This window comes from Mandrillus leucophaeus, unplaced genomic scaffold (assembly GCF_000951045.1).
Source record: "Mandrillus leucophaeus isolate KB7577 unplaced genomic scaffold, Mleu.le_1.0 Scaffold321, whole genome shotgun sequence".
Taxonomy (NCBI): Eukaryota; Metazoa; Chordata; class Mammalia; order Primates; family Cercopithecidae; genus Mandrillus; species Mandrillus leucophaeus.
In genome coordinates this window covers 2,918,393-2,933,849 of record NW_012103377.1, presented here as the reverse complement: position 1 = coordinate 2,933,849, position 15,457 = coordinate 2,918,393, and the positions used below count along the sequence as shown (strand labels likewise).

At 41.0% G+C, this 15,457-nt stretch overlaps 1 protein-coding gene across 2 annotated transcripts in view; it reads left to right on the top strand.

Annotated features, from left to right (window-relative positions):
- Positions 1-14,850, top strand: part of PHEX (phosphate regulating endopeptidase homolog, X-linked) — a 224,577-nt gene extending 209,727 nt beyond the window's left edge. Inside the window, exons 21-22 of one of the 2 annotated variants that reach the window (XM_011988019.1) lie at positions 11,814-11,890; positions 14,342-14,850. In XM_011988019.1, coding sequence (XP_011843409.1) covers positions 11,814-11,890; positions 14,342-14,444 — 180 coding nt within the window. In that variant the 3' untranslated portion in view covers positions 14,445-14,850. The remainder of the gene's footprint in view (positions 1-11,813; positions 11,891-14,341) is intronic. The other variant, XM_011988020.1, reaches the window with a different exon arrangement.
- Positions 14,851-15,457: the final 607 nt, after the last annotated feature.

The following is a 15,457-nucleotide window of genomic DNA, read 5'->3' as shown; positions in this document are numbered from 1 at the left end:
CTTCCTTCAGGAGCTCTTGTAGGGCAGGCCTGGTGGTGACAAAATCTCTCAGCATTTGCTTATCTGTAAAGGATTTTATTTCTCCTTCACTTATGAAGCTTAGTTTGGCTGGATATGAAATTCCTGGTTGAAAATTCTTTCCTTTGAGAATGTTGCGTATTGGCCCTCACTCTCTTCTGGCTTGGAGAGTTTCTGCCTAGATATCCTCTGTTAGTCTGATGGGCTTCCCTTTGTGGGTAACCCAACCTTTCTCTCTGGCTGCCCCTAACACTTTTTCCTTCCTTTCAACCTTGGTGAATCTATTATTATGTGTCTTGGGCTGCTCTTCTCGAGCAGTATCTTAGTGGTGTTCTCTGTATTTCCTGAATCTGAATGTGGGCCTGTCTTGCTAGGGAGGGGAAGTTCTCCTGGATAATATCCTGAAGAGTGTTTTCCAACTTGGTTTCATTCTCCCTGTCACTTTTAGGTACAGCAATAAGACATAGATTTGGTCTTTTCACATAGTACCATATTTCTTTTCACTCCTTTTTCTCTAATCTTGTCTTCTCGTTTTATTTCATTGAGTTGATCTTCAATCTCTGACGTCCTTTCTTCCGCTTGATCAATTTGGCTGTTGATACTTGTGTATGCTTCACAAAGTTCTCGGGCTGTCTTTTTTAGCTCCATCAGGTCGTTTATGTTCTTCTTCTCTAAACTGGTTATTCTAGTTAGCAATTCATTTAACCTGTTTTCAAGGTTCTTAGCTTCCTTGCATTGGGTTAGAACAAGCTCCTTTAGCTCGGAGCAGTTTGTTATTACCCACCTTCTGAAACCTACTTCTGTCACTTCATCAAAATCATTCTCCGTCCAATTTTGTTCCCTTACCGGCAAGGAGGTGTTCTGGTTTTTGGAATTTTTAGCCGTTTTGTGCTGGTTTCTCTGCATCTTTGTGGATTTATCTACCTCTGGTCTTTGATGTTGGTGACCTTCGGATGGGGTATTTTAGTGGACGTGCTATTTCTTTCTGTTTGTTAGTTTTCCTTCTTACAAACAGGCTCCTCTGCTGCAGGTCTGCTGGAGTTCTACTCCAGACCCTGTTTGCCTGGGTATCACCAGCAGAGGCTGCAGAACAGCAAAAATTGCTGCCTGTTCTTTCCTCCAGAAGCTTCGTCCCAGAGGGGCACCTGCTAGATGCCAGCCAGAGCTCTCCTGTATGAGGTGTCTGTCGGCCCCTACTGGGAGGTGTCTCCCAGTCAGGATACACGGGGGTCAGGGACCCACTTGAGGCAGTCTGACCTTTAGCAGAGCTCGAACGCTGTGCTGGGAGATCTGCTGCTCTCTTCAGAACTGTCAGGCAGGGACGTGTAAGTAAGTCTGCTGAAGCTGTGCCCACAGCCACCCCTTCCCCCAGGTGCTCTGTCCTAGAGAGATGGGGGTTTTAATTCCCTGACTGGGGCTGTTGCCTTTTTTTCAGAGATGCCCTGCCCAGAGAGGTGACATCTGCAAGTCTGGCTACCGTGGCTTTGCTGAGCTCCTCCCGGTTCAAACTTCCCAGTGGCTTCATTTACACTGTGAGGGTAAAACCACCTACTCAAGCCTCAGCAATGGGGGATGCCCCTTCTTCTCCCACCAAGCTCGAGCATCCCAGGTCGATCTTTGCTGCTGTACCGGCAGTGAGAATTTCAAGCCAGTGGATCTTAGCTTGCTGGGCTCTGTGGGGTTGGGGCCCGCCAAGCCGGACCACTTGGCTCCCTGGCTTCAGCACCGCTTTCGATGGGAGTGAATGGTTCTGTCTTGCTGGCGTTCCCACCACCACTGGGGTATCAAAACAAACAAACAAAAAAACCACACACACAGAAAAACAAGAACAACAAAAAATCTCCTGCAGCTAGTTCAGTGTCTGCCCAAACGGCTGCCCAGTTTTGTGCTTGAAACCCAGGGCCCTGGTGGGGTAGGCACCGGAGGGAATCTCCTGTTCTGCAGGTTGTGAAGACCATGAGAAAAGTGCAGTATCTGGACTGGAGTGCACGGTTCCTCAGGCTGAGTCCCTCATGCCTTCCCTTGGGTAGGGGAGAAAATTCCCTGACCCCTTGCACCTCCTGGGTAAGGTGACACCAGACCCTGCTTAGGCTCACCTTCTGTGGCCCTGCACCCACTGTCGAACCAGTGCCAATGAGATGAATTGGGTACCTCACTTAGAAATGCAGGAATCACCCACTTTCTGCGTTGATTTAGCTGGGAGCTAAAGGCCGGCGCTTTTCCTATTTGGCCATCTTCTAGTTCTTCTCGATGTTTTATACTTTACTTTTAAGTGCTTTTCAGATTCAACATCTTCTCTCCTGTTTTAGACAGTTTAGGCTGCTATAACAAAGTGTAAAAGTGTCATAGACTAGGTGGCTTATAAACAACCAATTTATCACAGTTCTGGAGGCTGGAAGTCTCAGATCAGAGTGCTAGTGGGATCGAGTTCTGGTGCGGGCTTTCTTCTGGGTTACACACAGCCAATTTTTCTCTGTGTCCTCACATGGTGGAAAGAGCTAGCTAGCTCTCTGGCCTCTTATATGGGTACTAATCCCATTCATGAGGGCTCCACCCTCATGATTTAATTGCCTCCCAAAGGCCCAACTCCTAATACCATCACATTGATTAGGGCTTCAACATAAGAATTTTGGGGGACAGAAACATTTAGTCCATAGCATCCCCATTACCCTATCTCATCATATATAGGCATAATCTTAATATCCTCTACTCTGGATTATCCCAACAGCCTTATGGAATGTTAATCTGACTTCAGCATTTTTTTTTTTTAACCACTGTTTTACATACCATTGAAATCCCACTTTTATTTCATTACCAACCTGCTTGAAAGAACTACAGTGGCTCCCAAATGCCTACCACATTGAAGCCAAACACCTCCATCTGGCTTCCCAAATTTCCAACTCCACCCAATCCAATTCAATTTCCCATAACTTCATTGGGTGAGAAAAAAACTCAGCCTTAATGGGGCAAGTTTCCTCACTTCTACCCTACAATGTCATGCCCATTACTGTCTCTCTGGCTTTGCTTCTGATTCTCCTTCTATAATGCAACCCTTCCTACTCTTCCCCCTCAGATGATTATTCACTGTAAGATTATTCAATGTAAGCTTCATCCTTTAGGATCCATATTGAGTTCCATTACCTCCACATCTTCCCAAGGACTCCAGTCCTTATTATTTTATTTTATCTTCAACTCCTTTTACACTTACGTTCATTACTATGCAGTTGAGTACCTAACTGCTCTCCAAATGTTCAAGAATTTTAGTTTTCATAGATAGAACTTTCTAGAGTTGGGATTGGCAAACTAGGGCCAAATATGTCCTGCTGTCTTTTTGTAAATAATGTTTTATTGGAAAGCAGCCACATTCCTTCATTTATTCATGATCTGTAGCTGGTTTTGTGCTACAGTGGCAGAGTTGAATAGTTGAAACAGGGACCTTATAGTCTTCAAAGCCTAAAATCTTTACCATCTGTCTCTTTCCAGAAAAAGTTTGCTAACCCCTGCTCTAGAGGACAAAGTACAGTGATCTATCAGTTCTTACTGTTTACATCCTAGCCCACAATATCTCTTTGTAAAAAAAATAAACTAATTGATAGTGATGTTACTTATAATTCTGAAATGTTTCCAGATATAATACCAAACTATATCTGATTTATTTTAAACTAAAGAGATTTGGCGGGGGGTTGGGGGGGCGGGGAGTGGAAAGCTATTTTATATCACTAGTGAGAAATTTATCTTGGATCTTTTCCCACTGACAGAATGAGGAGATTTTTCAATCTTTTGCACTTTAAAGTAAGTCTGCTTATAAGGGGTAAAATTACTTTCCCTCCTGGGAAGGTACTAAGAAAACAGTAGCAGGCATAATGTGTTTTCAGAAGTCTCTTAAGTGATATATTAAGCAAAGACAATACTATATTATAGTGTAAGAGTATAAGAAGAAATAATATAAGAAAAGAGGTAAAATCAAATGCCAGAAACTACTTCACATTAGCCAGCTTCTGAGGAAATTAAGGACTCACATTACAAAACATATTCAAAGTCAAATTCAGAACCAATGTAACTGGTGGTTTATCTTCATCAAAAGCAACAACATCATATCACCTTTCCTGCTTTCTATATCCCTGCAGTTGCTGAGACCTCTCATTTTTCTCAGATATTCTTCTAATCCTTCTACTTCTTTCCGTTCCATTTTCTACTTATTTAGTGGATATCCATTCTTCCTGGTATCTATAAATAATCTAACTAGTCTCTAATTTCTTCCTTCCATTGTACACCCCTGCCAGACAAATCTTTTTAAAAATCTGGATTTTATTATTTTCCTACTCAAGAATGACTTTTAAATATAGTTTAAACACTCTGACCAGCTGCTCAGGACTTCAGAAATCTGACACTGTCCTTCCTCTCCCACTGCTGCCCGTTATGCACCATATACTCCAGCCTAGTTGAATGTCTTGTTCTCTTTCCCCTCAAACATATCTTTGCTCCCATTTCCCCCTCCACTTAGAATATTTTTTCCATATTTATGTGTCCTAGTTCAATTCATAAAGACCATATCATATCTCAAGTCATATGGCAAGTCAGGATAAAGTAGGTTATGCTGCAGAAACAACACAACAAAAGTTTATTTCTTGTTCACTCTCCATGTCCAACAGGAGTCAGGAGTGGGGCTCTTGTAGTTTTTACTCAAGAACTTGGGTTTTGGGCCAGGCACAGCCTGTAATCCCAGCACTTTGGAGGCCAAGGTGGGTGGATCGCCTGAGGTCAGGAGTTTGAGACCAGCCTTGCCAACATGGCCAAACCCCGTCTCTCCAAAAAAAAAAAAAAAAAGAAATACAAAAATTAGGCAAGATGGCCTAATAGGAACAGCTCTGGTCTGCAGCTCCCACGTTATTGATGCAGAAGACAGGTGATTTCTGCATTTCCAACTGAGGTACTGGTTCATCTCACTGGGACTGGTTGGACAGTGGGTGCAGCCCACAGAGGGCGAGCCGAAGCAGGGTGGGACATTGCTTCACCCCAGAAGCACAAGGGGTCAGGGGATGTCCCGTTCCTAGCCAAGGGCAGCCATGAGAGACTGTACCAGGAGGAACAGTGCACTCCAGCCCAGATACTGTGCATTTCCCACAGTCTTCGCAACTGGCAGACCAGGAGATTCCCTGCAGTACAGGGCTTGGCAGGTCCCACCCCCATGGAGCACAGTAAGCTAAGATCCACTGGCTTGAAATTGTCGCTGTTAGCACAGCAGTCTGAGGTTGACCTGGGATGCTTAAGCTTAGAGTTGGGAGGGGCGTCTGCCATTGCTGAGGCTTGAGTAGGCAGTTTTACCCTCACAGTATAAACAAAGCCACTGGGAAGTTTGAACTAGGCAGAGCTCACAGCAGCTCAGCAAGGCCACTGTGACCAGACTGCCTCTCTAGGCAGGGCATCTTTGAAAAAAAGGCAGCAGTCCCAGTCAGGGAATTATAAATAAAACCCCCATCTCCCTGGGACAGAGCATGTGGGGGAAGGGGCAGCTGTGGGCACAGCTTCAGCAGATGTAAACGTCCCTGCCTGACAGCCAGTGCAGCGGTCAAGCTCTGCTAAGGGTCAGACTGCCTCCTCAAGTGGGTCCCTGACTCCCATGTATCCTGACTGGGAGACACTTCCCATTAGGGGCTGACAGACATCTCATACAGGGATAGCTCTGACTGGCATCTGGCAGGTGCCCCTCTGTGGACAAAGCTTCCAGAGGAAGGAGCAGGCAGCAATCGTAGCCTTTGCTGGTGATACCCAGGCAAACAGGGTCTGGAGAGGACCTCCAGCAAACTCCAGCAGACCTGCAGCAAAGGAGCCTGAAAATCCACGAAGATGGGGAGAAACCAGTGCAAAAAGGCTGAAAATTCCAAAAACCAGAATGCCTCTTCTCCTTCGAGGATCATCAGCAAGGGAAAAAACTGGACGGAGAATGATTTTGATGAAGTGACAGAAGTAGGCTTCAGAAGGTGGGTAATAACAAACTGCTCCGAGCTAAAGGAGCTTGTTCTAACCCAATGCAAGGAAGCTAAGAACCTTGAAAACAGGTTAAATGAATTGCTAACTAGAATAACCAGTTTAGAGAAGAAGAACATAAACGACCTGATGGAGCTAAAAAAGACAGCCCGAGAACTTTGTGAAGCATACACAAGTATCAACAGCCAAATTGATCAAGCGGAAGAAAGGACGTCAGAGATTGAAGATCAACTCAATGAAATAAAACGAGAAGACAAGATTAGAGAAAAAGGAGTGAAAAGAAATGAACAAAGCTTCCAAGAAATATGGTACTATGTGAAAAGATCAAATCTGCATTTGATTGGTGTACCTCAAAGTGATGGAGAGAATGGAACCAAGTTGGAAAACACTCTGCAGGATATTATTCAGGAGAACTTCCCCAACCTAGTGAAGCAGGCCCACATTCAAATTCAGGAAACACAGAGAACGCCACAAAGATACTCCTCGAGAAGAGCAACTGCAAGACACATAGTCATCGGATTCACCAAGGTTGAAAGGAAGGAAAAATGTTAAGGGCAGCCAGAGACAGGTCGAGTTACCCACAAAGGGAAGCCCATCAGACTAACAGTGGATCTCTCTCCAGAAATGCTACAAGCCAGAAGAGAGAGGGGGTGAATATTCAACAATCTCAAAGGAAAGAATTTTCAACCCACAATTTCATATCCAGCCAAACTAAACTTCATCAGTAAAGGAGAAATACAATCCTTTATAGACAAGCAAAGGCTGAGAGATTTTGTCACCGCCAGGCCTGCCTTACAAGAACTCTTGAAGGAAGCACTACTATTAGTACCAGCCACTGCAAAAACATACCAAATTGTAAAGACCATCAACACTATGAAGAAACTGCATCAACTAATCGACAAAATATCCAGGTAGCATCATAATGACAGGATCAAATTCACAGATAACAATATTGACCTTAAATATAAAGCGGCTAAATGCCTCAATTAAAAAAGACAGACTGGCAAATTGGATAAAGAGTCAAGACCCACCAGCGTGCTGTATTCAGGAGACCCATCTCACATGCAGAGACACACATAAGCTCAAAATAAAGGGATGGAGGAAGGTCTACCAAGCAAATGGAAAGCAAAAAAACAAACAAAAAAGCAGAGGTTACAATCCTAGTCTCTGATAAAACAGACTTTAAACCAACAAAGATCAAAAGAGACAAAGAAGAGCATTACATAATGGTAAAGGGATCAATGCAACAAGAAGAGCTAACTATCCTAAATGTATATGCACCCAGATTCATAAAGCAAGTTCTTAGAGACCTACAAAGAGACTTAGACTCCCACACAATAACAGTGGGAGACTTTAACACCCCACTGTCAACACTAGACAGATCAACGAGACAGAAGTAACAAGGATATCCAGAACTTGAACTCAGCTCTGGATCAAGTGGACCTAATAGGCATCTACAGAACTCTACACCCCAAATCAACCGAATATACATTCTTCTCAGCACTACATCACACTTATTCCAAAACTGACCACATAGTTGGAAGTAAAACACTTCTTAGCAAATGCAAAAGAAAGAACGAAAATCATAACAAACAATCTCTCAGACCACAGTGCAAACAAATTAGAACTCAGGATTAAGAAACTCACTCAAAACTCCGCAACTACATGGAAACTGAACAACCTGCTCCTGAATGACTATTAGGTAAGTAACAAAATGAAGGCAGAAATAAAGATGTTCTTTGAAACTAATGAGAACAAAGACACAACGTACCGGAATCTCTGCGACACATTTGAAGCAGTGTGTAGAGAGAAATTTATAGCACTAAATGCCCACAAGAGAAAGCAGGAAAGATCTAAAATCGACACCATAACATCACAATTAAAAGAACTAGAGAAGCAAGAGCAAACACATTCAAAAGCTAGCAGAAGACAAGAAACAACTAAGATTGGAGCAGAACTGAAGGAGATAGAGACACGAAAACCCCTTCAAAAAATCAGTGCATCCAGGAGCCTGGTTTTTCAAAAAGATCAACAAAATAGACTACTAGCCAGACTAATAAAGAATAAAAGAGAGAAGAATCAAATAGATGCAATAAAAAATGATTGATAAAGGGGATATCACCACCGATCCCACAGAAATACACACCACCATCAGAGAATATTATAAACACCTCTATCCAAATAAACTAGAAAATCTAGAAGAAATGGATAAATTCCTGGACACATACACCCTCCCAAGACTAAACCAGGAAGAAGTTGAGTCCCTGAATAGACCAATAATAGGCTCTGAAATTGAGGCAGCAATTAATAGCCTACCAACCAAAAAAAGTCCAGGATGAGACAGATTCACAGCCGAATTCTACCAGAGGTACAAAGAGGAGCTAGTACTATTCCTTCTGAAACTGTTCCAAACAACAGAAAGAGAGGGAATCCTTCCTAACTCATTTCATGAGGCCAGCATCATGCTGATACCAAAATCTGGCAGAGGCACAACAAAAACCGAAAATTTTAGGTCAGTATCCCTGATGAACATCAATGCGAAAATACTCAACAAAATACTGGCAAACCAAATCCAGCAGCACATCAAAAAGCTTATGTTGGCTTCATACCTGGGATGCAAGGCTGGTTTAGCATATGCAAATCAATAAATACAATCCATCACATACACAGAACCAATGACAAAAACCACACGATTATCTTAATAAGGCATTCAACAAAATTCAACACCCCTTGATGCTAAAAACTCTCAATAAACTAGGTATTGATGGAACGTATCTCAAAATAATAAGAGCTATTTATGACAGACTCACAGCCAATATCATACTGAATGGGCAAAAACTGGAAGCATTCCCTTTGAAAACCGGCATCAGACACGGATGCCCTCTCTCACCACTCCTATTCAACATAGTGTTGGAAGTTCTGGCCAGGGCAATCAGGCAAGAGAAAGAAAGAAAGGGTATTCAGATAGCAAGAGAGGAAGTCAAATTGTCTGTGTTTGCAGACGACATGATTGTATATTAAGAAAACCCCATCGTCTCAGCCCAAAATCTCCTTAAGCTGATAAGCAACTTCAGCAAAGTCTCAGGATACAAAATCAATGTGCAAAAATCACAAGCATTCCTGTACACCAATAACAGACAAACAGAGCCAAATCATGAGTGAACTCCCATTCACAATTGCTTCAAAGAGAATAAAATACCTAGGAATACAACTTACAAGGGATGTGAAGGACCTCTTCAAGGAGAACTACAAACCACTGCTCAAGGAAATAAGAGAGAACACAAACAAATGGAAAAACATTCCATGCTCACGGATAGGAAGAATCAATATTGTGAAAATGGCCATACTGCCCAAAGTAATTTAGAGATTCAATGCTATCCCCATCAAGCTACCATTGACTTTCTTCACAGAATTGGAAAAAACTACGTTAAACTTCATAGGGAACCAAAAAGGGCCCATATAGCCAAGACAATCCTAAGCAAAAAGAACAAAGCTGGAGGCATCACGCTACCTGACTTTAAACTTTACTGCAAGGCTACAGTAACCAAAACAGCATGGTACTGGTACCAAAACAGATATATAGACCAAGGGAACAGAACAGAGCCCTCAGAAATAACACCACACATCTACCACCATCTGATCTTTGACAAACCTGACACACATAAGCAATGTGGAAAATATTCCGTATTTAATAAATGGTGTTGGGAAAACTGGCTAGCCATATGCAGAAAACTGCAACTGGACCCCTTCCTTACACGTTATACAAAAAAAAATCAACTCAAGATGAATCAATGACTTAAACGTTAGACCTAGCACCATAAAAATCCTAGAAGAAAACCTGGGCAATACCATTCAGGACAGAGGCATGGGCAAGGACTTTATGTCTAAAACAGCAAAAGCCAAAATTGACAATAGAGTCTAATTAAAGAACTTCTGCACAGCAAAAGAAACTATCATCAGAGTGAACAGGCAACCTAGAGAATGGGAGAGAGTTTTTGTAATCTACCCATCTGAGAAAGGGCTAATACCCAGAATCTACAAAGAACTTACACAAATTTACAAGAAAAAAAAAACCAACCCCATCAAAAAGTGAGTGAAGGATATGAACAGACACTTCTTAAAATAAGTCATTTATGCAGCCAACAAACATGAAAAATGCTCATTATCACTGGTCATTAGAGAAATTCAAATCATAAACCACAACGAGATACCATCTCATGCCAGTTGGAATGGCAATCATTAAAAAGTCAGGAAACTACATGCTGGAGAGGATGTGGAGAAATAGGAACACTTTTACACTGTTGGTGGGAGTGTAAATTAGTTCAACCATTGTGGAAGACAGTATGGCAATTCCTCGAGGATCTAGAACCAGCAATCCCATTTGACCCAGCAATCCCATTACTGGGTATATACCCAAAGGATTATAAATCATTCTACTATAAAGATGCCATGCACACGTATGTTTATGGCAGCACTGTTCACAATAGCAAAGACTAGGAACCAATCCAAATGCCCATCAATGATAGACTGGATGAAGAAAATGTGACACATACACACCATGGAATACTATGCAGCCATGTAGAAGAATGAGCTCATGTTCTTTGCAGGGACATGGATGAAGCTGGAAGCCATCATTCTCAGCAAACACACAGAAGAACAGAAAACCAAACACCACATTTTCTCACTCATAAATGGGAGTTGAACAATGAGAACACATGGACCCAAGGAGGGGAACATCACACACCAGGGCCTGTCAGGGGGTGGGGGACTAGGGGAGGGATGGCATTAGGAGAAATACCTAATGTAGAGGACGGGTTGATGGGTGCAGCAAATCACCATAGCACATGTATACGTGTGTAACAAACCTGCACGTTCTGCACATGTACCCCAGAATTTAAAGTATAATAAAAAAAAATACAAAAATTAGTTGGGCTTGGTGGTGTGCACCTGTAATCCCAGCTACTTGGGAGGCTGAGGCAGGAGAATCGCTTGAAACCAGGAGGTGGAGGTTGCGGTGAGTCAAGATTGTGCCATTGTACTGCATCCTGGGTGACAGAGCCAGACTCCATGTCAAAACAAACAAACAAACACAAAACTTGGGTTTTAGAGTCTATATCTTGGCATGTGCTTCTGTGGATAACACAGAAGTAGAAAAGAAGGATAAGGATGTGTGCACTGGCTGTTAGTGTAGCATCTTCAACTGTTCTTAAGGCTCTTAAAACTTCTGTCAGGTTTTAAAGCTTCTGCCAGGAAGTAACATATATTACTTTGGCTTCTGCTCACACTTCATTGGCCAGAACAAGCCATATCGCCATGCCCAACTTCAAAGGAGATGGAGAAGTGTACATCAATCCTAGGCCCAGACTAGGGTGAAGCGAGCAAGGCACTCAGGGGCAGACTACTAACTTCTCATCACCATCCTCAATAATGGGTGGCTGATTCATTTTATTGATTTGAATGAGTATGGTTAAATTTGAGAAGGACTATTTCAAACATTAAATTTATTGAATGAGTACACTAGTGGATTCCTGGGCACATATACAATTCTCTTGATTTAAAGCACTTGTCTGAAAACCTTTCTCACTTACTCAAATTGTGAAATTATTCACATTGATAAAATCTTCCACTCTGGGGATCAGAATAATAGATGTTATTACCAATGACGGTTTTATTTGATCTACTAAAACTGTTTGTTTGTCATCCATTGATTCTGAAAGTATTCTTCAGTATAATTTGGAGCATTTAAGACAGTAGAAAATACATAATTGGAATGAAAGCTCATTTGTTGGGATGCTTTTCTCTTCTAGGTGAGGTGCAATTCCTACAGACCAGAAGCTGCCCGAGAACAAGTCCAAATTGGTGCTCACAGTCCCCCTCAGTTTAGGTAAATGGGCAAAGGGGTGACGGCAGTTTTTAACAGTGCATCTCCCCCCTTTCTCCCCCACCCAGCCATCCAAGGGCTCTACCAGATAGGTGATCTGAAAAAAATCGCATATTGTGAACTGTATGATTTCCATTTTGCAGCCAAAAAATATCTGGCCACACAGAAACTAAGTATCTTCTTCCATTAGTAGTAAGCTGGTTTAGTCAGCACTCTCTCACCTGAATTTCTGCTGGTGGGTACTTGTACATATCTCTAGTCTAGTGCTACATTAAGTGCCAATGAGACTATACAAGACGCCAGAGGTAATTTGGAATCCAAATCATAGCTTTAGTATTACATCGCATTATCTTCCAGTTTTTGAAAGAGTCTCAGTAAACTGCATTATTGGACTTACTCAACTGCTTACTGTTTTGGTCCAAAAAAATAGCCTTTATTGTCTTAGGCAAGGATGAGATTTGATGTACTCTGCCTTAAAACACTTAGAGCTCTGGTTTATTTTGTTGTAAAGAATATCCCCTTTAATACCTCTTCTTCTTTCACAGTCAAACAGCAAACATGAATGAATGGCCACCTTCTAAATAGCTTTGAACACAAAGGAGGATACATAGTATTCTTTAGCAATTATAATTTATATCTAGAGATAGAGAGTCTACATTTTGGCTTACACTTTGGATCATATTTTGAAACAGTAGCTTATACAAAAAGGGAAGAGGATTATGAATTACAGTCTTATTTGTCAGAATGTATAAAATTGTCAGAATGTATAAAACATTAAGTACAAATAAAATTAAAGTTAATATTACTCACCCTGTACTCGGTCCTATAGGTTGACAGAAATTTTCTGTAGTAGGGGAAAGATAAGTATGATGAGAAATGCAAAAACCATAATAATTTATATGTATTCATTCTTTGTTTAGGACATTATATCTGGGTATCTTTATATTTCATGTTTAAATGAATCCATTAGCATATTGCAAGAAAGCCATCTAAAATTTCTTCTATATTTTAAAATCTTATTCCTAAGATCTTGCCTTAGAAATGCTTCAGAAATTTATTATAAATTACCCACTAGCATAAAAATCTAATCACTGTGTTGGAAATTTCTCCGCCACTGGGCTAAACTGTCATGAAGGCTGACGGTCTCGAATGTACTAAAATGTGTTCCCACTGACAAATGGTGCAGATGAAACCACACAGTAGATTAATTACTCAACAGATACAAGCTTTCAGAAACTTATTTCCTTTAACTAGTTGCCTGTAATGTTGAATTTTACAGTGTATGCTTACTAATTATCAGCTATATTCTATCTTTAACACTTGCCTAGGGTGAATCACACTATGAAATATGCATCCCTACCCATATATTCAGCTAAAACACAAGCGGTTATGGGGATTTTTTGGATATAGTGCATTACATTTATTCAAATGCCCGTAGGTAACAAAGTCATTAGGGAAGAAATAGTGACTGAGAATGCTGAGTCTCTAGTCAACCCTTTGAACATGGAGTTGAGTAAGAAGTAGATGAAAGGGGGAAGTTTTTTTGTGTGTGTGCTGGCTTGTTACTGAAGTCTGCAGTAACTGTAGATTTTGAGTGCAGCAGAAATCACACAACGGCAATATCACTTCCAAAAGACAGCTACAATCAAAGTACTGAGTAGGAATCCAGTCTTCACTGTAGTTGGAAGCCTATAAGAATGTGATATATCGGAGCTAACTCCAGTGAAGAATTACTCATCAGTAATAACTAGATACCATTCATTCATTGATTGTTGCATTAATCAAATTCTGGGCAACTATGAGCTTCCATACCTAACACTAATTCAGAGAAAATGTTTTTGTAGATTGAATGAATTCTTTAAAAATAGCGGCAAATGCAACAACATGGATGACTCTTACAGACATCATATTCAGTGAAAGAAGTCAAAGACCACACAGTACATACCGTGGATTCCATTCACATGAAGTTCAAAATCAGGCAAAGCTATGGCAATAGAAGTCAGAATAGTGGTTATCTTTGGAGATGCTGTTGGTATGGAACAGGCGGGAGCCTACTGGGTGCTGGAATGTCTTGATCTGGCAGGTAGTAATACGGGCCCATACACACAAAAAACTGTCAAGTTCTACATGTAATATTTTGTATACGTCAGTTATATTTTCTATAAAGTTTTTAAAAAGTTAGAAAAACTAATACGGGTGACAATACAGTTTTATAAGAATTTGAAGACTGTTGGAAGAGTAATGGGGCATTTGCTTGGCACTCAGGAGATGCTGGTTCTAGTCTGTTCATTTTTTCTGGAAATTTACTTAATCATTTTGGGCTTTAGTTGTCTCTCTGTAAATAGATTAAAAGAATGGCAACATTCTTTTTAGCAATATTCTGCTATAGTTTTATACAGAACCTGTTGATGTGCAAGAATTGTATGACATACGCTTTGACATACCTTTTTTCAGGGTCAATGGTGCAATTAGTAACTTTGAAGAATTCCAGAAAGCGTTTAACTGTCCACCCAATTCCACGATGAACAGAGGCATGGACTCCTGCCGACTCTGGTAGCTGGGACGCTGGTTTGTGGCATCCTGAGACAGTTGCACAGTGCCAGCAGAGGCTGCACTGAGCCTTCATCGCCCATTGCTTTAGGCCTGGAGACTTTCATTTTTAGTGCATTTTCATTATTTGGGTAGGTGACCTGCTTGGATCTAGACAGTATCTGTTCAAAGTTGTAGAGCTTATAAAATGGAATACAAGCATGAACCAAGTATGTTTTTTTAGAAAATCAAACCAACAAAAATAAATCCCTAGGCTACTTTTGTTAAAATGCTATCTGCTAAATTGTTGCTATTGTCCATTTTAGTGTGTTAGCCACAGTTATGTGGTACATACCATTTCAATCTATAGCTTTGTGGGAAGCCTAAATTGATGTATCCATTAAAAGTTCAATCTATTAAACTTGTAGCCTCTCGATGAAGACATGTGCATGAACACCTGGGAGGGCTTGCTGCTCTGTGGAATGCAGTGCAAGTTTTTATGGACAGTAATTACACAGCATTCCTCAACTCTAAGGTAGTTAAATTAGAAATATGTTTGATCTCCATTTTACAATTTTTGATGAAGTTCTTGCCTTCAGCTTTGGAGTCTATTGGAATGAAAACGTGTCTCACAGCTTGCATCTGATGTAGCAGATTGCCCTGTTCAAGTCAGCATGAACAAAGCTGGCAGAAAGGCTACTAGGTAACGGATTTGAGTTTATTAAATAGAAAAAAGGGAATGAGGATGTATCTTTAGGTCCCAGAAGAAGTAAAACCTGCTAGTTACATAACAGCAGGGAAACTAGGAGATGAAATCTCCAAAATTTTGTCCAATCTGTATGAACTGCAGTGATTGTCTGCTAGACACTGTTTTTAGTCGAATTCTTGTTTGTTTCATTAGCTTCATATGTGTGCATTGTACTGGTTTTGAAATGAGCAGACACTGAGAAAACAATTTTCTGATTCCCCATTAGGAACATATGACTTTCACTCCCCTTTAGTGCAAAGGAACAAACATCACATTGAGGAGGGAGAAATGTG